The sequence below is a fragment of the Anastrepha ludens genome, chromosome 2 (genome assembly GCF_028408465.1).
Source record: "Anastrepha ludens isolate Willacy chromosome 2, idAnaLude1.1, whole genome shotgun sequence".
Classification (NCBI taxonomy): domain Eukaryota; kingdom Metazoa; phylum Arthropoda; class Insecta; order Diptera; family Tephritidae; genus Anastrepha; species Anastrepha ludens.
In genome coordinates this window covers 80,949,703-80,972,709 of record NC_071498.1, presented here as the reverse complement: position 1 = coordinate 80,972,709, position 23,007 = coordinate 80,949,703, and the positions used below count along the sequence as shown (strand labels likewise).

The 23,007-nt window shown below is 35.4% G+C and overlaps 1 protein-coding gene across 1 annotated transcript in view; it reads left to right on the top strand.

The window, feature by feature from the left end:
* Window positions 1-23,007, top strand: part of LOC128868323 (uncharacterized) — a 212,621-nt gene that overhangs the window by 75,201 nt on the left and 114,413 nt on the right. Inside the window, exons 4-7 of the mRNA XM_054110332.1 lie at window positions 6,275-6,410; window positions 6,521-6,657; window positions 8,839-9,049; window positions 19,984-20,167. Of these exons, the coding sequence (XP_053966307.1) occupies window positions 6,275-6,410; window positions 6,521-6,657; window positions 8,839-9,049; window positions 19,984-20,167 (668 nt within the window). The remainder of the gene's footprint in view (window positions 1-6,274; window positions 6,411-6,520; window positions 6,658-8,838; window positions 9,050-19,983; window positions 20,168-23,007) is intronic.

Here is a 23,007-nt window from a genome sequence, read left to right as displayed (position 1 = left end):
CAGGAATGTTGTACAAAATTTCAAAATTTTATTTATATGACATTTGTTGTAGAATGAGCTATGTATATTTTTATAAACGTTGAATGAAAATTAAATGAAGAAAAAAAAAACCGAAGGCAGTAGTTCAAAACTGGTCTCAATATCGCATTGCTAATTGAGTGCACAACACCGCCATTTAGGGTAGAATTTCAAAATATTCGTTACCAGAGCCAGTTACTCAATGGTCATACAGTCTAGATTATATAAGACTTTCTGTTTATGTTGAGAAAAATTTAAATTAGGTGGCAGTCAAAAGTAAAGTAAAAAAAATCAGACGAGTCTTGGGCCAACAGGCAGAAGAATAATATTGACTAGTGTCGATTGAGTCGATTTTTTTAATTTTTATTCATTTTACTGATTTTTGATTTACTTTTTATTAGATTAGATATTATAGATTGAGCTGTGGTTTGGTGATGAGAGTGAAGATGAAAGTGGTAGTTGATAGAGTTGGTGCAATTCAGGAGGAAGTTAAGAGATGCATCCCATTCTCTGGACCTGGAGAAACAGATGTGTGTAATTTTCAAAAGTTGCTTTAGAAATTTCGTTTGCGAAAATCTGCGTTTACGTACTTCCATACAATTTTGGATAGCAAATTGCACGCAAGTGTACGGAATACATTAATTCCTACAACTCTAAAATTATCAGTGGCTCTAAGACTCTGTGCTCAAGGATCATACGAAATAGGTGCAGAAAACCAGAGCAATATCGCATTTGGCTCATCTACCGTTTCCTTGGTGTTAATTGTGGTGTTTAAAGTTTTAGAAGAGCACGTTTGTTAAGACAGGACAACCTTTAAATAGGCTGAAGGAGAGAAGAGAAAAGCAAAAATTAAATTTGGAAAATTGGAATACCAGGCGCGGAAGTTTTTTTTATTGCTCACCTCTTTAGTTCTGTAGTACACATTTAATTTAATTTTTGAAGTGAAAACTTCTTTAGAATCGTTGGGAATGATTTGAGACTCGATGAAACGAAAAAGCGACACTACGAAGCGTTATATGTTGATATACGTATATGTGTGTAGCTGCGTACTGCTGAGCCACGCTAGTATAGTGAGTATTGTAGTATGTATACTACACTGCCTATTACTTGCTTTGGTGTTTAGTTCAAGCGTCATACGTATGTATGTTTGTATGTATGCTCGTACGTATGTGTGCGCGCCTGCGTATTACGGAGCCACGGTGAGCGAGAAGGCATTATGTATACCTATACTACACTACCTAATACTTCCTTAGACCATGCGTCCTACGAATGTTTGAGTGTATGTTAGTACGTCTGTGTAATATACGCGTTACGACGCTTGTAATAGCAACCACGTGTGCTGTATTGCGTCCGTATTTTTATATTCGTAAATATTTTCATTTTTAAATATTTACCGCAATTATGCCGAAAAATAATGCAGAAAAGTGTCGTGAATATCGACAGAAAAAATAAAGTATACACCAGGAAAAAATAAAGTATACACCAGAAATATCGCGGATACTTAGAAAAGATTACGATAAAGTTCCAATGATTTTAAGTGGCGATTTTAACGTAAATTTTGCATTGGACACAGCGGCTCCTTCAATTGACTTCCTCAATACAACATTCAATTTAAAAATGTGTAACAATCGCATTAAATCGACAAAACGATCAAACACAACAATTGACGCGGTATTTCAAAGATATGTTGACAACATCGAAACCAAAGCATTTGTATCATATTTTAGCTATCATAAGCCACTCGTATCATTTGTTGAAATTGAAAACATTGAGGATGAATAATAATAAAATGAAGAAAATAAAATATGAACTTTATAGCAATATTATAATGAATCTATAATTATCCCGCTCCTAATGCTGCTTTCGTTTCATTCTCTCTCAGTTTGTTTTACGGAAGATTTCACTTCTATCGCGTCTAACCGTTAGACTGGTTTTTTTTTTTTAATTTTCTATAATTTTAAATGCAAATATCTTACTTTTTCCCCATTATTTTACTAGTAACCTTTGTGCATGAAAACTGTTCCCAGTCGCTGATCTCCGAGCGATCGACGTTCCCAATAGCAAAAGATAATCGATAACCGCCCAATAGTCGTATTTCTACTGCCAGTCGACATTCGCAAGTGCATATTATTCTGGAATCATAATGAAAAATATTAAAATCAAGAGGAATCAGTATTCATGAAATTATTCAAATATTAATAATTACTTTTATTTACTTATAATTTTACAAATATCACAAAGATGTGAGCATAGTTAAAATTGTTTTGCGAAGTGTTTAAGGTTGATTTTCTGGTTGAAATAGAAAAAAAAAATATTTTCCGTAAATGCTTATGAATACAAAATTATATTCATACTACGCAAGGTGGCGCAAAATTAGCCATCCTGTCGGAAAATGTACAATTTTTGCAAATGGTGTCGTACGTCAATCATATTTGATACTTGTAAACTAGACAGCTGCTGTATACAAACAGACGAGCAATGGTGCTCATTATGGTACAACTAAAAACTCCCATCGCCCAAAATATATATATATTTTTTTTTGGTATTTAGTAAAACAGTTATTTAGCAAAACAAATTATGATTAATTTTGCGCAACCTTGTATTTGTATTAATTACATTTATATATGTATGTACAAATACATCAGTTAAGATAGTATGAAATGGAGAAAATGGCTATGGGGAACCGAAAGCAATTCCGTAAAGTGTACAGAGGAAGTGATACAAAGTTGTATTAAAGTTTGATAATCACTCAATAGAAAAGTGCGAATCGGGCATGTTGCTGTGAGAAGTGGGAGGTGTGTACGCGTATGTGTATTAAACTTTGTTCTTGTGCTTGTATTTATTTATTGCGTTCAGAGGACCATATGGGACGGTTTATAAGCTTTTCTTTGGACAAGTCTGCTGGGAGTTGTAGAGAATAGGGCAAGCACATGAAACTCAAGCGCAATATTTGATTCATACTCGTATACGAGTATCATGAGGCATGTATACGTCTATGAACTTATAAACGCGGATATTAAATATTTGATTAGCTTAATTAAAACTATGAAGTCGCAACGGTCAATGAAACGGCAGCGTATAGTGCGGCTATTGACCATAGTAGTATTTACAAATTTGAATATAGTCGTTCGGTAATTGTACCTGTAATGCCACATTTGGTGGCCAGGAATTATACTAAGCTGGAAAGCACTGACTGCTACTGACACGAACTTGCATGAGCGATACGCGAACGATATTATACGAGGGCTGCTATTTACATTTCTCGCCTTGAGTTGGAAACTATTGAAAACTTTGACATATTCTACCATATACGCTCTTAGAACGAAATCGTGAATGTGGATTAACAAGACAAGAATGCATCGATGAATTAAAATCATTATACGGCACCTTTAGCACCGAAAAAACTGGTCCTGGGTTAGGTTAGGTTATATGGTTGCCTACGCAAGAGCCCCCTTGGGCAAAAGTGCAAATTTCATATCTTAACACGTTCCCTGTCCGCTGAGCCACATATGGTTCAGGAAACGTGCGCCTGATAAGCACTGATATGTTCCTGAGACATATGTGCGTCAGGGGGTATATGAAACTTCTAAAGCAAATTATTCGACTGGACGTAACGGAACTGTACAGTTTCTGCACTGGACGTGCTGGTACGAAAAAAAAAATCACAAATTATTTTTAATTATTTCTTATTACGACACTCCCAGGCTTATCCAAATCAGCAATCTCGGGGTCAAGCCCTATGTAAATATCATAATTCCAGACAAAACCCTCTTTTGTGCACAGCTTATAGATTTTCAAGCCGTATTTATGAACTTTTGATGGGTTGTATTGACGGAATGATATCCTGCCTCTAAACGGCATCATCGACTCGTCGATGACGATACATTCACCAGGTGTTAGTAAGCTCTTCCAGTTATTGATAACAAGGTCCAAAAGTGGTTTTATTTTGTATAGACGTTCGTTTTGATCCCTCGGAGCTTCATTATCAACAAAGTGCCAGCAACGTAATATTGACGAGAACCGATTATATGACATGTTTACGTTGTGAAATATTGGACTTGTCGGTCAATTTTGCATTTTTGTATTGGGACAAGGAACGTGTTAAATAAAAAGTGAAGTACATGGACGAAATTATAGGGTGATGTGGTCTATGAAATAAAAACTATCACTGATGATTGATTTTTGTCCGTATATTTGAATGCTCTTTCTTCACAAGACATTCACCTACTGGAGAACATAATCAGTTTTTTTATTTTGAAGAATGGATGAATGAATTTTTTTCAGTTTGAAGTTGCTGCAAATATTTTCACCACCAAAACGTAATTTTGGCGATTTTCGGAATCGAGGAATTTTAACCAGAAATTTGTTTCGCCAAAAACTGCTAGAGTGCGCTGAATGGAAAATTTCCTATTTTTGGACTTTGGGGCTAAGAAAATCATAAAATAAGATTTAATATACGGCGGCAACCATAGCTGAATGGGTTGGTACGTGATTACCATTCGGAATTCACAGATAGAACGTTGGTTCGAATCTCGGTGAAACCAAAATTAATAAAACCATTTTTCGAATAGCGGTCGCCCCTCGTCAGGCAATGGCAAATCTCCGAGTGTATTTCTTCCATGAAAAAGCTCTTCATAAAAATATCTGCCGTTCGGAGTCGGCTTGAAACTGTAGGTCCCTTCATTTGTGGAACAACATCAAGACGCACACCACAAATAGGAGGAGGAGCTCGGCCAAACACCCTAAAACGGGTGTGCGCGCCAATTATATATATATATATATATATATGTATTATACATATATATGCGCGAGGAAAATGAATTGGATAATTTTATTGTATTTTTATTAAGCGCACCCAACTGACCGTTTCTGGTAAAAATAAATTCCAGATTAAGGTTCCTTTCGCGGCTGCCGCAGTCGAATAGGTTTGTGTGTGACTACCATTCAGTAGTGCTCAGGCTCAAAACTCCAGGCTTAAAACACCAATTGATAGAAAAGAGTGCTCATGGCAGGCATGGATACATCTACGAATGCTTTTCTTAAAAAAGCTTCTCATAAAAGTTATATTTTTTAGCACTTGAATTATTATTGATTGAAAATTCTAATAAAGGGTTTTTCAATTGGCGCGGATCGATTTTGGCGCCCTGTTGCAGCCATTTTGTTTTGGTGACATCTGTCAAATCTTTTGTTTATTATTCAGTTGTTTATGCCAAATCATCATGGCAAGTTACACGATTGAACAGCGCGTTCAAATGATAAAACTTTATTATCAAAATGAGTGTTCATTAACGCAAACGTTGCGCACATTGCGCCCATTTTTCGGTAGACGTGGTGGCCCTTCCAATTTCTTATGGCCCATATTGAACCATATGGACCTAGACGACATGTGGTTCCAGCAGAACGGCGCTACGTGCCACACAGCAAACGCCATTTTATTCCATTTCTACATCTACCCGCCCTTATTGAAAAACCCTTTATATACCATTTAAATTGTTGATTTTGTATTATCATACTTTTTGATGGACTTCATCTTAATTCACCTTTGACTTAAATATATATTTAAATATATGTTTGACTCTTTAACTCCTGCATGGAAGTCGCAGTAAATTTTACACTCTCTATTTTTTCTGCACTTTTATTTCTTCTCTATATAACCCCATTTTCAGCAAAACCAAAAATTGGTATACTATTTTTCGTGTTACTTTTATTCCAAATACTCTTTTATTTAAATATTCGACCATTATAATACAAAAACGTGTAATTAATTAGAAGGAAGAAAATATGGTAAAAGTTTTACCTCATAACTTAAATTTGAATAAAATAAAATACTAAATATGGAAAGAGAAGACAAAAGTTGGGTCGCTCCTCAGCCCGATTGGATTGTTCAGATTTAGAGTTTGTTTTGTCTACATTTTTATATCAATCAGGTAGATCGGTTCTGACACCATATTTTAGCTTCGGAAATGATATTTTGATTCAAATAATCAACGATTGCTTGTGTTCTGAGCACTCTTCCCCATCGAAAAGAAAGAAGTAGTGTTTTTATTAAATATTACATATGTTAATTGACCTCAAAATACAAATTTGCTTACGTATTCCCCAGTGTTAATTTTTTATTCTTCCACCACATTATTAAAAGTAAATTACACTACTATATTATTAAAATTAACGAGATAGTGACATACAAACATACACACTTATTTAAACTCTTCGGAGCTTACATTAATTGAAATCATTTCATTTGAATATTTAACAGTGGGAGAATTCCAACGAGACGCAGGTGACATTGAAAAATGTTGACTTTGATTTGTCGGGACAATTCTTCTGCGAGGTTTCAACGGACGCACCCATTTACACCAAGGCGTCTGTAGATGAATTGTTGTCAGTATTTTGTAAGTTGAGATATTGTAAAAACACAAACACACATGCATGCACACATACACAAATACAAATATTAACGAGCTTGATTCATAATAATTGCGGTCCAATGTCAAAATTTTAGTGCCGCAAACTGGACCGCCCATAATAAAATTCCGGAAGCGAATGCCATTTATCATCGGCGAAAAATTATTTGCTTTGTGCAATACGACCCGTGCTTTCCCCGCACCGCACATCACGTGGCTCATAAATGGCAAGAAGGTAAGTTGGCAGTTTTATATTGGATGTTAAGAGATTCTCAATAAAGTAATCCATGATATGGGAAATTAAGGAAGTGCATAATAAAAGTAGTTTGGAATGGTCTATAATTCATTTTATCAATAATTTATTGTATCTGCTTACTGGTATTATGTCTAAAGCAAAATACTTTTCAGTTAAAACACAAAAATATGCATGAAATATGCAGAATGGCGTTTAGTTGTCAGTCCCTTAATTGGCACAGTAGCTGCCGAGCTCAGCAAAGCGCGCCAGTCATCTCTCCCTCCAGCACACAGATAATAATTTTACTCTTGGTCCCTCCAAAAGCACAATGGAACATGCTCTTTTTCTGCTACCACTTGCTGGTTCCCCAGGGTCAGGGTTGGAGCGCTTGCATCCATTCGTAAGGCTTAACCTACAAAACTTTATTCGCAGCCCTATATGCTGCTTTAGAGCTGTTATTGGGCCTTTAGTTTTTATTTTTTAAATAATGTCTGGCATGCGGCTAGTAGTAGCTTTGTTTTTAATATTCTTCATTTTTCGTGAAAAAAGTATAAATTATATTGTATTCAAAATTTAGAAAGATTTAACAAACTTTCATTGAGCTCCTTGATCTGACCATTTAAGCAAATTTCGAGTATGCATTTTTATTCGCTCTTGAGTTTTGGAGCAAGTTTAAGGGAGCTAAATAATTGCATTGGTTTCATATAAACTTCACTTTATTAATAAAAATTTGAGATGATTATTATAACTTGTTTTTTTAACGGTCCTGCGCATTTTCTCTCAATATGCTTTTCCTTCTCTACTAAAACGTTTCCACCGCCACTTATTTTTGGGTTTTCTACCGCTGGACTGTTTAAGCGCAATCATCTGCCAAAACACTTGTCAACTCCCATACAAATATTAAAACCCCAACCCATATTTCACAGTGTGTTTGTGTTGGGTTTGCATGCATTTTAATATTAAATGGTGCCCAAAGTATTCATTTACATGATTTTTTCTCTTTTGTTATTGTATTCTTATCGATGGCAATGTTTTGCAACTTGTAAATATCGAGACAACTTAATTAGCTGCCGGCGTCTAAAATTAGATATACGAGTAAATACATACAGAAGAATGAAACAAACATATTACAGTTTGAACACAATTTTCATCAAGCACACAGTGCCAACAGCTCATAATTCTCTCAAACCCAAAACCTGCAAATCCTGGATGTGTCTTTGGTGGAAATTTATTAGTAAATAAAAGTAAAGACACAGCTACGGCGGTGGATTGGTGCGTGACTACCATTTGGAATTGAGAGAGAACGCAGGTTCAAATCTCGGCGAAACACCAAAATGAAGAAAAAGTTTTTTTTCTAAACCGGTCGCTGCTCGGCAGGCCATAGCAAACCTCCGAGTGTATTTTTGACGTGGAAAAGCTCCTCATAAAAATATCTGCCGTTCGGTGTTCGCTCCAAAAAGGTGTACGCGCCAATTATATATTTACATATATATATAAAGACACATTTTTTTCCAGTTACATACTGTTATTGGATAGTTGTGGTTTTTACGTCATACAAGCGCGAGGTGGTCAGTCTAGTCTGGTCTATTATTATGGGTATCATAGTGTGAGCGATATAAATAGCATCGACATACGCCAATAATTGTACACTCTTATAAAATATTGTCTAAAACCTTATATTCGATATTTAAAAGACTAATCCCGCAGTAATTGGCACAGATTTTAGAATTTCTCTGCAAGCTGCACGCATCAAAAAAGTTCAAAATATAGATGTTTGACTAGCTCAGCCGGTAGTTCGGTTCTCGCGGCTCTTTAGCCGTGTTATCACTATTCTCACCTCGCTATGGTCGGGTAGCGGAATGACAGTTCCGTCGTCAACGAGTGGGGTATCATATTATCTGTCTCATGCGCAGCTGTCAAGTGCGAGAAGTTGTCCCTTCATAATTTAAGCTCGCTCTGGATGTCAGTCACCAGATCGGTACCTTTGTTTTTACAGGAAAACACCCGGGTCTTCAAACCTTCTGTTTTGGTTCATTACTTTGCACAATATTGCTGAACGTACTGAACGACCTTTTTCCCCAGTGTACCTCATTTTACTTTATATTTAATAATTGAAGTTCCAATTGCTACTTAAGTTTAACGTTGTAAAAATATAAATAAAAATAATAATACAAATTTCAGGTTGATGATAAATATGTGCGTACACATCACGCCTACTCGATGACCAATAAAAGCCATCGCCGAGCGCAACAACAGCATCAAATACAGCAGCAATTACTGCAGCAGCAGTACTATCAACAACAACTTCACAATCAGTATCAACCCCAATATCAAGTACCACATTTGATCGATCGATACGACAAGAGTTTGCGTTGGAGCGGTGGACGACCAGGTGGGTTTGAAAAATTACTGATTTTAACTAGGTCTGAAGGCATAGGCCTACATTTCCATTGTGTCTTTCTGGTCACACTCAATTTATGACATCAGTCGGCATTAGAGCTAGAAAACAATCGAATATCGATAGTATCGATGTTTTTTACAATCACGATCTCTAGAACGAAATAATTCAGGTTTGTAGCGTCAGATTTTAGTTTGGTTGCAGTGCGTGAAGTCAATTGTGTAAATAGCAAAATTCTTTGGTGATACTCTCAAAGAAGTTGAGCTCACGTAAATATTTACATTTTTCCGAAACACTATGGTGGAAGTATTAAATTATAATAAATTGTACGATTCCGATGGAAAAGCAGAACCGATTTTTTTTGTACGCAGAGTGATGCACTCTAAGAAACATATCCACACATGGATGTACATATATATCAACATTGCGCACGAATGTACTTACATACATACATACATACATGACAAGCCTTTTGCAGAACACTTCACCAAGTGTATAAATGAAGGTTTGTTTCCGAAAGTATGGAAAAAGCAAAAACTAGTCCTAGTCCAGAAACCAAATAAGCCAACGGGTGACCCAAATTCTTATCGGCCACTCTGCATGATAGATACTATGGGTAAAATCTTGGAGAAACTAATCTGCACGCGCCTGGAACAGCATCTGGAGAAAGTGTCGGCTGAACTATCCGAACGTCAGTTTGGTTTCCGAAAAGGTCGTTCAACCATCGATGCCGCCAGGAGGGTGACAAACATTGCAAGCAAGGCTATTGAGGGTGACAGGTGGATGCATGGTGATAAAGAATACTGTGAAGTTGTCACTCTGGATGTCAAGAACGCCTTCAACTCGGCATACTGGCCCCATATTATAAAGGCTCTTGTAGAAAAAAAAACGCCAGCATACTTAGTACGGGTTATGAACAGTTATCTGTTGGAAAGAGTACTTCTGTGCAATACAGATGAGGGTCCTAAGAGATATGCAGTGACGGGCGGAGTATTGCAGGGGTCTGTACTGGGCCCGATCTTATGGAATGTACTATATGAAGGGATACTGCAACTCCCAATGCCGAGGAAGTGCAAAGACGACATTGTGTTGACCATAGTCGCCAAAACAATCCCTCAGATTCAGAGCATCTGCAGCGAGGCAACAACAAAGGTCAAACAATGGCTAACGGCGGTTAAACACTTACGTCCGACAGTTAAACATGGAGGTGGGGTTGTATGCCCGTTGCTGATACTGGAAATTTGTGCTTCATTAACGGCAATATGGACCACAAACAATACCTAACAATTATGAAAACAAATTTGGTCCGAAGTGCTGAACCGTTGGGAATTAAGGGCAATATTCTGTACTATAAAGACAACGATCCCTAGCATAGGCACTCGATGCCCGATTAGGGCTTATGTATCATTCAACTGCCCTAAAGTACTTGAAACACTTCCACAATCTCCAGACATCAATGTAATTGAGCGTCTGTGGGCTCATTTGGCAAACCAACTGAAAAAGCATGTTATTGGAAACAAGAAAGACCTAGAAGATGCCATTAAAGAAAAGTGGAAGAAATAAGATCATTTAACAAGCAAGAAGCTGGTCGAATCCATGCCAAGAAGACTGAATGCTGTGAGAAAAAATATAGGCTTGTCGACTAAGTATTGATTATATTGTTTTTTCTTAAATATTGTTTGCCTAAATTATAAATGCTCGAATTCTTTTTTATCATGTAATTTGCTAAGTTTTTATGTTTGTATTTTCTTTGTACGAATGCGTTGAAGTTTGTTTATGTTTTTTGTAGTTTTGAAAACTACGCTTGAAGAACGTAAACAAATGTGACACATACGCGCATTATATTTGCATTTTAATATATTGTATATTTTTTTATTTAAAACTATATCACTTGAGAGTCCAAGAACTCCGTTCCTAATTAAGATATGGTCCAAGAAAAAAAAAATGAATGCAAACAATACTTCCTATTCATATAATTTTTCTGTCTCGTACCATTTAAGAAGGACATGAGTAAGTTATGGCAGTTTATTTGAAACAAAAAATCCACAATTAAGCTGTTTTACAGCTAAGTGGAAAAACTCAAAAAAGTTCGTTGCAAGGATATCACTGCTTGCTTGCGAATAAGGTGTCAAGGAAGTCATAAAGATTAAAGGTTGAGATGTTTTCTTGTTTAATATTCATAAGTATTGCGGTTACCTTCCATTAACTTTTGATGAGTACGACAAAATACTGTAGAGCGTTATCCATCAGTATAAATAATAAAAAAAAAATGTCAAGGCCTTTTAACTCTCCGCGTACTTGTCGAAGCAATTCAGTTGTATCATGCCTAGCTTTCTTTGTAACGAACAACAAGGAGTATCAAGAAACATTCAGGCTTAGTCATGTAGGATTACGCGAACGGACAGGCCATTGTACGAATTCCCTTGCAGTATACCATAGTGTCAAATCTAGTCATTAAATTAGGGAATTGCGGCTATTTTTCAAATAGTAGTGAGTTTTGAAACTAAGTTTAACATAACTTAAATTAACTGGAAAGCGCAAAAGATGCTGCACTGAAATATTCGCCTGAAATTTGAATTTGCTTTCTAGCTATACTAAGTTTAAACACTCACATAGGCTCATACTCAATAAAACAAGGGCCTTTGTGTGAGAAATTTTAGTTGAAAGAAAAATGAGAAAAGTAGACTAATGGTTTTTTCCAACTTCGTTATCACGGCGCCGAAAAACGGCTCTATGCGTACATTATTTCACTGTCTCGCGACATGCCGTTTTGAAATTACAATCTCGGTGATAAGATTCGGCTTCATTCCAAACCTGAAGCCCTCCACTAAGTTCGCTTTTGACATGAAATGGCTGTCAAAATCCATACAAATTTCATTTCAGTGCAAAGTGAAATTTCGTATGTATAATGCCAGCAAAATTTTTTACTCCTATTTAAAATGTACCTGCCATTTAAAATTTAGCGAAAACTTGCAGTTCGTTTGCGAGGTAAGTTCTTGAGTTCGAATACTCCGAAAATATAGCGTTTTTAAGCGAAACGTCTGCGAAAAGAGTGTAATAGTGTGATTGCATTTTATTTGGCTGGAAAATCACAACCACCGATTGTTCGTGAGCTCGGGCACCTTAAAGTGAATACAGTTTTTGTTTATCGCACCTTTACTCCTTATAATGATACTGGTAGCATCGCGAAACGTCTGGAGGTGGTCATCAAAAGACTGCAACGGCACGTGAAATGATTCAAAAAGTGAAGAAGCGACTTGAGGGAAATCCCCGACAAAGTGCCAATCAAATGGCGAAAAAACTGAAAATATCTGACCGTAGCATCCCGCGCATACTGAAAAATGATCTCTAAGCCTTACAAGATCCAAAAGGAGCATGATATCACACCAAAGCAGCAACAAGTCAGACTTGAGAGAGCAAAGGAGTTGCTTCGCTTGGCCGAAAGTGGTCAATTTCCGAACATTGTGTTTTCTGATAAGAAAATTTTTAAAATTGAGCAATTCGTAAACTTCCAAAGCGAAAGGGTTTATTTGACGGATCGTTCATACGAGAACAGGTAATAGTTTGGGGCGCTGTAACGGCAGATGAGCGCTCTACAATCATTTTCATCGAGTCTGGCATCAAGGTAAATGCAAAATATTATCGGGAAAGTATTTTGGAGGTTGCTTTGAAGCCGTGGGCAGACAAACATTTCGATAGCACACCATGGACGTGTCAACAGGACTCGGCACCGTCTCACAAAGCTCGAGTGAACCAAGAATGGCTAAAAAAGCGTTCCGAACTTCATAACGTCGACACACTGGCTGTCAAATTCCCAAGACGTGAATCCGATGGATTATTCTCTTTGGGCCATTTTGGAGAGCACAGTTCGAACTAAAAGATTCACCAGTCTCGAGGCGCTGAAAAAAGCCATTGTCCGCGGGTGGGCCAAAATACCTGCAAGTCACATTCAGGCCGCTTGCGATTCGGCCATAGTCAAGGCAAAAGGTGGTCATATCGAGCAAAAGTAAATTGATTCTTAATTTTGTATTATTTTTTCACAGTTTTTACTTTGAATTGAATAAAAGTAATTTTCCGAACTAAATTTATGACCTTTTTAATTGGTTACACCTTGGGTGCCTTATAAATAGTGCGAACATTTGTAAAATTGTATATTAAAATTTTCGTGCTGTGATAATAAAGTTTTTCAATTACTTAGAGAAAGGCCAAACTGTTATTCTCTGCGAATGCGTTTGTTTATCGATAATCAGGAGGGACTCTGCATTTTTAAGTATTCGTCTAGCCAATAAGAAAAAACCCCATTCACTTTGTGAGCATTCTTAAATTGCTGTAAACTTTGTCCTTCTATGAATTTTACGTTCCTTTTTATCCGCATTAATTTCAAATCTAATGTATCATGCGCAAATTTGGTGCATTTCAAGCAACCATTTAGTGAAATATGATAAAAGGAACAATTTTTATTATTCTATGGTAAATACGAGATAGGAGAATAATTCATCTTCGCCATAGGAGGTGCACAACTGCAGATGCGGGTAGCCGGCCTACTTTTAATGCTGCCTCTTCTGTAAACGTCACCCTTGCTACGATATCCGACACCGGCGGAATGAAATATGCCACCACCACACATGTAGATGAAAAATTCGAAAGATGGTGTGCCTGTATTTGGCGCTTGGAAAATATTCCACTTGCGCAATAATTGTCAAGAACATTGCATTATTAGTTATATTATTACGGAAACAAAAAAACTTGCTTTTGCACAATTTACAGAACATGAAATGCCGTGCAAAGAAAATATTTCATCGTGATAGTGATTCAGTTTCTTGTTGTTCTACTGAGAGTGACCGAATTTACTACATCCTTAGAATGCTTGACACGTCATGGTATAATCGGTAAAAGAGGCTTGGGAAGAAACAGCAAATATATTCATTGCAGAAGCAATGATATTAATGCAGTAACAACCCGTATTTCAGTCTTATGGGAGTACACGTATATCTTATATATATAATAAAAAATATAGATACATAATAGGGCGGGTCGATTTAAAAATCGCTCATTGCTCTGTGAAAATCGTATTCTAGGGATCAAAATAAGAAACTTTGCCGAAGGAACCATACCTCTAAAACGAATTCTGATGTTCCCCAATTTCAAAATATCACCATTTTTGGCCTTTACATGAAAAAATCAGCTAAATGGCTATGCTTTTTCTTTATTTTTATTTATTTATAATAATATCTATTTTTTCTTTTAAGAAATTTATTTAGTCAGAACATATGTAAATGAAAAAATTAATTTAAGTGAGTTATAGAAAAGAAACTAAAAAGTTCGACCCAAACTGGGGGTCATCAGAATTCGTTTTAGAGGTATGGTTCCTTCGGCAAAGTTTCTTATTTTGATCCCTAGAATATGATTTTCACAGAGCAATGGGCGATTTTTTTGCCTCCCCACAAATCGACCCGGCTTAATACATATATACATATACATTAGTGCGGATCAACTTTTTTTTAATATTGTTCCAAGCAGATTCGAATTTTACGTAAAATTATAAGCAAAAAAGTCCACTACAGCACAGCTCTAAAGTCATTTCATTTAAATTTCAAAAAAATGTATCTTTTATTAAGGCGAAGTTTATATGGAGATAAATTTTTATTTAAGTATTATGAATGTTAGTTTTTTAATACAAACTTATAATTTCGGTATTTTCGTTACCAATAATTTATTTTTATATCTATTTTTATTTTAAATAAACGCAAAATGTATATTAGCTAAATGTTAAAGATATTTTTTTTGTTTTGGTTTTCTCCATTTTGAGTTCGATTTACAATAAAAAAAATGAAATCCAGTCTATTATTTCCATCCATCTTTCAATTACAATGTTAAAAAACTACAAATAATTTACTTTGTGAAGCCATCTTGCGATCCTTTAAACCAAAAAGCCATATCAAGCATTAAACAAATACAAATACATTTTTTTGTAAACTATGTTGAGCATTTTCTTCTAGTAAAAGTCTTCCGACATGTGATTTATATGGAAGAAAATTTTCAGCATCGTATGTAAAAAATTGTCAAAAATCATAAAGGGACAAAAACAGTTAAAGGGTCTATTAAATTGCATATCCAGAAGTTTTGCAACAAATGTCATTAAAAATTGTAAATATTTTCCGTTAAGTTTTTAAAATTTGTTAAATTTTTTACAAAGTTTGGGACTTCCATTTATGAACTTTTTGTCTTAAAAAAAAAAACAAATAGCGAAAGAAGTCTAGCATGAAAAATATTGCGAATATTTACAAAAAAAAATGAAGTGACTTAATTATGGAAGCGCAAGTGTCGCTTCTCTTAAAATTTGGGAGGCTGGAAATCGACTTTAGAGCTTAGCTCTAATAGATAATAATAGAAATCGAAAGAACTCTTAAAGTGATATAGTGCACGTTTTAGGTCAAGACCAGTACAACACAAAACTGTGTTTAGAAAATTCAAAACACCCTCAAATTTTTTATTTATTGTTAAAAAACCGATTTATGGTGTTTTTGATGAAGCAAAAATACATAACTAACCCATTTTTCAACCGATCTTTTATTTCAATATGGTCTTGGGAAGAGAAGTGTATGTGCATTATGAATGTATGATACATAATTCTTAGATTGAACGATTGACGTTCAAAAGAAATTTTCAATAAAAAGCTCTGATTTCTGTAATTTTTCCACATTTTTTTCAATGTGGTGCAATTTTTTGGCCACTATTCTTCAACGGGCACCACAAATATATACATATTTTTAAACTCCAATAAAATTTGCTCGAAATAAGCTATTTTTCAGCTTCATACATTGAAAACTGTAAAAGTTACGATTTTTTTTTTTTTAAGTTTTTTTCCACATTTTTAAAAAGCCAGCTGAACCGAGACTGCGAGAGAATACCGCATGACCGATAATATAATACTTTACTGTTCATTGTGGCTAATTTTGAAAGACAGCAATAAGTTTACATATCAAAGTCTTAACATATCGCACCCTAAATACAAAAGGGGCACAACTCAAAATTTTCCACACTCGAGCTTGACTTGTTTACAGTAGCACAGAAAACAAACTATGTGACATATCACGCTGAAATTTGCCATGTAAGCTTATAACAGTTCTACCAAAAAACAAAAAATTTATTTTTGCCATATGTCATCCGCGGACCGTTTTATTGATAACGTCTCGTTCATATTTGAGCAGAAGTACATTTTGAGTTGTGACCCTTTTGTATTTAGGGTGCGATATCAAAAGTCATTATAATCCAAGCATACCTAATCCAAACTGACCAACCGAAGCTTGCGTGACACAGCAGAACCGTTTGCAATTTGCTGGAAAGCATGTACAATTTAATGAGTGTGAAAAATCATCACTCTTGAATGATCAAGACCTCTTAAAACTTAGCATAAGTGCATCTAACCTAACCTAACCTTACCTTACCTAAGTGTATTAAGTAAACATAAATCAGAATGTGTGATAAGCGTAATCATCAAAAAGCATCGTTTGGAGTTCGCAAAAAGTAAGACCGTGGTTGAAGGATATAACCTTCTTTTTGAACGCACATACATTGAAAGTCAGTGGTTTGAACCTGAATATGTTTGTTCAATGTGCACTACTACAATTAAAAGATGGAAATATGAAAAACGCGGCACGCGTCTTTTACCGATAACGATTCCGATGGTTTGGCATTATCAGAAGATCCACAAGCGAAAAGGTTGCTACTTTTGTTAACTAACATTTTGTTAGACTAACAACAAAGTATGCGGATGTTATAACTATCTCCAAGCCAGTCTTACGAAAAATCCAAGACGAGCAAATTTCAACAAAGAAGACAGAAGATTTATCTGAATCCAGTGACGGAAATTCAAATGCAGATAGTGTAGATAGACCTTATATTCCAATTGGAACAACTTTAAGTGAAAGTCATTTACAATAGTACCAAATGAAGACTATCGTGACTATCCTGTAAGGTAATGTTATTTTGTCTTGTACTAGGGAAAGATACGTTACGTTTATTTGTAAATGTTTTTAATCGAGTACACATAGAAGTGCAATGCAATCGGTCCAATTGTGTCACGTAGGGTTATATTTAGTTAAGTGAGATTAGGATAAGTTATTCAAGGTTACGCGGAGTTTGGATAGGTTGGCATTGCAAACTAATCAAAATGACTTCCTTTTGCAATGCAGAAAAGCAGCACAATGGGTTCGATTATCTCACATTGTGTACGGTTGCATTGATTTCGATAACGTTAGGTTAGGTGAGGTTTAGTTAGGTAATACAACTTCCGGGTAAGTCAGAAAATTGCGTTACTTTTTGCGTTATTTTTTTTTTTTTTGTTTGTCGTTATAATATTCTTCTACGGTCTCTGTTCAACTCGAGAATGTTCTGTTTTTATTTTATTTCTACAAAAACGTTCTTCACTTGGAAAATTTCTTATCAATTTTGATGAAATAATGCTTGCTAGATTCGGAATGGACACAGGTATGAGTAAATATGCTTAATTATACACGTATTTTGCGAATAATAACGGAGAACCGCATTAAATTTGCAAATATGAAAATAGTGAACAAAAATTTCAGTTTACTGATTTTTTGGTTTTACAAATTTTTAAGTATCGGAAAACACCCAAAATCGGTTTTTAACGATAAATAAAAAATTTGAGGGTGTTAAAAATTTTTTGAATACGGTTCCGCATCGTTCTCGGCTAGATCTACATACAGTGCTCATCATATCACTTCAAAAGTTCTGATATACTGTAGCACCGTGTAATTTTAAATAAAATTTGAATCAGCTGGGGGTAATGTCGAAAAATAAGTTCCATGCACATTGACCCATCCTAATGCACAATACATATGCACTACACGCAAGCATGCAGTCGACGCATATGGACACACAGCTATGGTCAGACATTTAGCGCACTTTATATTATACTGATAAATAATGCAGTTACTTCTAAGAGAGTGCAAATTTGCCTAATTTTGTTTTCAGCATGATAAGAGTTTTTTATGGGTCTCTTCAAATGCCCGAAAAATAACCGTTATTTGTTATTGCTTATTTTTTCTTGAGTTCTGTCTCAATTACGTTGGACAACTATTTAGCGCACTTACACGTGGTTTCCTCTAACATGCGATCGGTTCGGCAAATAACTTTTTATTTAAATTTTTGCTAAAATGGCTAGAGGAAAGTATTGTTCAGTTGAACAAAGAAAAATAATATGGAGCCTTTACCAAATGGGGACCAATCAAGTGAAGATTTCCAGAATAGTGCATTATTCAAGAAAAATGGTATACAATGCCATCAGAGATGTCAAGTCGGATGCTAATTTATTAAAACAAAAAAAATTCGTAAAGCTCCGCCACGTAAAAGTCCCCCCCGTGAGGATCAAATAATTGTAAGGAAAAGTCGATCGGATCCTTTTATGTCTTCACGAACGATAGCGGCTGAAATTAGGCTTAGTTCTGTCCAGTAAGCTCGTGCGAAGGCGTCTGAATGAAAATAAAATATTTGGTCGCATAAGCAGAAAAAAACTGCTCCTATCAAAAAAGAATATTAAAGCGCGTTTATCATTCGCGCGTAGGCACCTCTTCGAAAGGAGTTTTGGAAACGAGTACTTTTTACGGATGAAACTAAATAAACCGCATCGGTCCTGATGGAAAAACGTATGTACATCGTGAAAAAAATCAGGAAACCAATCCACGGTACACAAAAAAGACGGTGAAGCATGGCGGTGGGAATTTAAAAGTTTGGGGGTCATTTTCGTGGCGCGGGGTTGGCCGCTGGTAGAAGGAAATATGGATAAGCATATGTATCTGAATATACTTAGAAATAATATGGAGCCATATTCTTTCGAGTTTATGCCAGTAAATTGGATATTTATGCACGACAACGATCCCAAACATACTGCGGGAGTGGTCAAAAACTGGCTTTCGCAGGAAAATATTACCCAGCTCGATTGGCCAGCACAAAGTCCGGATTTAAATCCAATCGAAAACTTGTGGAATGATGTGAAGACGATGGTTGGACAAAACAAACTTAAAAATATCGATGAACTTTGGGAAGGTGTACAGGAAGCATGGAACTCTATTCCTTTGGACAGGTGCCAAAAGTTAATAGAGAGTTTACCACGCAGTTGTGAAGCAGTTATACAGAATAACGGCTATTCTCCCAAATATTGATATGGTAAATAATAATAGTCAACAATCTTTTCTCAATTCTTACAAATATTTCATATTTTTTACAGAAATCGAAACTGCGCTAAGTCTTTGTCCAAATCCCACTATGACCAAATAAGAATTACTTCTATTTTATCATATTTTTACAAGGGAAAACTGTCTACTTTAAGTTATTTTGTCTTATAATATTTAATTTGGTTTCATATCATTTAATCGAGCATTATATTAAGCTCTTTTTAAGTGCGCTAAACGTTTGACCATAGCTGTATACGAGTATCTTTAATTAAGTGTTTCGGTCGATTTTCTCCTCTAAATTGTGTAAGTTACCTTGGTTATATCCTTAAAAGAGCGAGCGCTGAAGTTTTTACAGAGTTGGTTTTTATAGGAAGTTTGTTTTGTGACAAAAATACACCTAAAGGCTTAACATTCGATTTCAAACTCACGCTGGGCAACGAAACTGCGACCAACACATAACTGTCACTTAAGTGCGCTAGATTGGGTAATTTCTTTTGATAAATGTATACGGAGCACAGTATCCGTTTATATTCGTACGTGACTCCCATTTGTTAGGCACGAGTTCGAAGACCAGTGTGAAAATGAAACATCAAATTGCATTCATACATCGCTTAATATACATAAGAAACTTTATTAATTATATTATATTAACTGAGCATGAGCTCATATTTAATTACGCTAGTTTTCTAGTTTTTTTCTCTTATAATTATTTTCTCCTTTCCTGAACTTCAGATGATTTCACTTCGCATAGCGCATATCACCATGACGGCCATCACCATTCTGCGAACATCTACAATAATCCCTTCAGCTCCTTGGCCAATATGCATGAAGTTTATGATAGCCATGAGATACATCAGCGAAATTACAATAATAAGCAAAGAGAAATAAAGAAGCATATGGAAATGAAGAAGCGCAGGTGAGTGAGTAGCCATAAAGTGTGCATGACTGGCCAATTCATTAGCCAGTATGAACGTAGCCTGTCATTCATTGCCTGAACACTCGTGTAACCTCTTTGTATGGCCAAATAAACTTTCGGATGAATAATCATTGAGTGAAACATTCATATTTCTACTTGTTAATGGCTAGTAGTGGAAATTTTATCAATTACTTTATGCCAATGTCGCTGAAGCTGTAATTAGAGTACTGAAATGATAGAGCTATTCATTTTATATAATTATCGCATTACACACCACATTTACTTATTTTTATCAATTATTAATTAATTAGAGGCTAATAGCCTCTACTGTTGGTTGCCATAATTGCGTGATGTAATCATTTATATTTATATTTCATGTAAAAAATAAGTAAATAACATCATTATTGAATTTCGATTTACACTTGATTGAAAGACATACATGCATAAACTAGTATACAGGGTGGTTTATTTATAAAAATTAAAAAAAATGAACAGCAATTTATTTTTTTCGGTATTTAACGGTAGCTCCAAAAGCTGATTTTGACTTATTTTCAATAAACACACTATTTGGGCTAGAGAACATTGTAATTGGAATTAAGTTTGCAATGTTTCTTATCACAATGTTTCGTTTCGCGGACATACGATACTGACTTTCGGAAAGGAGCTGTCACTGTCAAAGAACAGATGATTTACAAAAAACACTAAACGAACCAACCTGTGCAACAGCGCATCGACAACTTATAAGCAGATTTTTAAACGAGAGATGAAGTCTAATATCACTATGATCGAAACGGAATGTATTGCAAAGTTTTGAGAATTTATTTATTTTTATTTAATATTCTTCATTTTTTTATAAGAAAAGAGTTTATTCTTTAACAAAAACCAACGAAATCAAAGTTTCAAACTTATAACAAAATTAAAAAAAAAGCAATCAATAACAATTCAAAATCAATACTTTTAGAAAAATGCTGGGTATGTCGTTTGGTAGCCCATTCAATTTTGGTGTGATATTCTGCCATTTTAAAGTAGCTGATAATTTGATAATTTTTTTGTCGACGGTGTTATGCATCTTCTTCCATATAACGAATGCTCCAATTTTTTATATGGGGAAAGTGCACAAGACCAACACAAAAACAAAAAAATTTCCAAAAATCAAGATGATTTTTGAGTCTCTTCAAACTTGCTCGTTTTCGCTAGAACTCTTGTCCAATGAACGAGGAATGAGTCACCGCGTATACATACATATTACAAGATTTCAATGACGAGTTTTGGCCAAGCACGGAAAATGAGTGCACACAGCCACTCTAGGATGGCAACATCGAAATTGGCAGAAACATATTCACGATGAATGATACCCTTTTTTGCATACTGCTGACTTTGTTTACCGGTTTCGGGCTTATGCTCAAATAACCAGGTGCCATCTCAATTCTTTACCCGACTCATTCAATCTCTGGCGTCGCTCTGAAAGCGCCGGATTTCCCTAATAATTGAGCCGCAACATGCTTCAGTAAGAATAGTAAGTCACTCATTTCCAAAAAAATTATTTAGAAAAACAAGCATAAGGCAAAAACCAAACTTCAAACTTCGTCCTCTCAGATGAATGACTATGAATATAAAGGGTGGTTAAATTTCAAGGGCCGATGTTGAATGTGAACCACACCTAAACGTCAATGACACCATTGGACTTCTTTCTTTGGGGTTACTTGAAAGAAAAGGTGTACGTCAATAAGCCAGCAACAATTCAAAAGCTAAAGGATGAGATAATTCGGCACATTAATGGCATATAACCTCAATTAAGCCTCAGCGTCATCGAAAATTTGGACCATCGGATGGAGGTGTGCCGATATTGTGTTCCCTACGTAATTGAGCCACACCAATATTATCATAATAAAGAGAAATGACAATAATTTCTTCAAAAACTTGTATTTTATTCAAAATCAACACCGGCTGAGTTATAAATAAATTTACAGAACTAGTTGCTATTATTAAAGGAATAACCAATTTTCTATAGCCTTTGAACATACCTATTTAAGAATCGCCTTCAGCTCCTTCTGCGAACTCTCCTTTATCGCCCCAATCGTCTCTATGCTCATTCCGTGATGTGGTCTTGAGTTGTGTGAAAAATTATAAGAGGGAGCTGGTATATTGCTACGGTGAAGAAACCATGAGATTTTTCTTCATAATTCCAAGGCTTTCAGCCGGAAGATATTCGAATTGTGCCATTCTACGGCAATCAAAGAATAAATCTATAAAATCTATGATTTATAAAACTATGATTTTTGATTTACACTATTTCGAATGCGTTACAGCTTTTGCACCTTATCACATCCTCCAGAAAATGTACATAACGTACCTCACTCCTCCCAACAAGGCACGAGAAGTACAGTTGAGTACAGTTTTTTATTTGTTCTGATGCTTTCATTTGTCATAGTGACGGATGGATGAGCACAAGGATGAAAAAGGCTGCCATAGCTCTGTATTTTGTTAGAAACAAAAAATTTCACATAGACTCTTTGATCAACTAAATTCTTCATTACGAATTTGAAAAATACACCAAGAACTTACTTTTCTACAAAGGGGTTACGTATACTCTATCTCTGCAGATTGTAATTAAAAGAAACTTTTTAGTAACTGATAGTTTCGCCGAACTAAAGAAGAATATTTTTATTCCGTTATATGAGGAATATAAAAGTATGCATATAAATTCATATGACCTTAAAATAGATTCTGGAATAAGATGTTTCTATAACTTATCGATGTTCCAATTAGAGCTTACAATGTTTTATAATTGGTGTGTTAGGAATCAACTATCTCTTAACAGTAAACATTGTAATAAGACA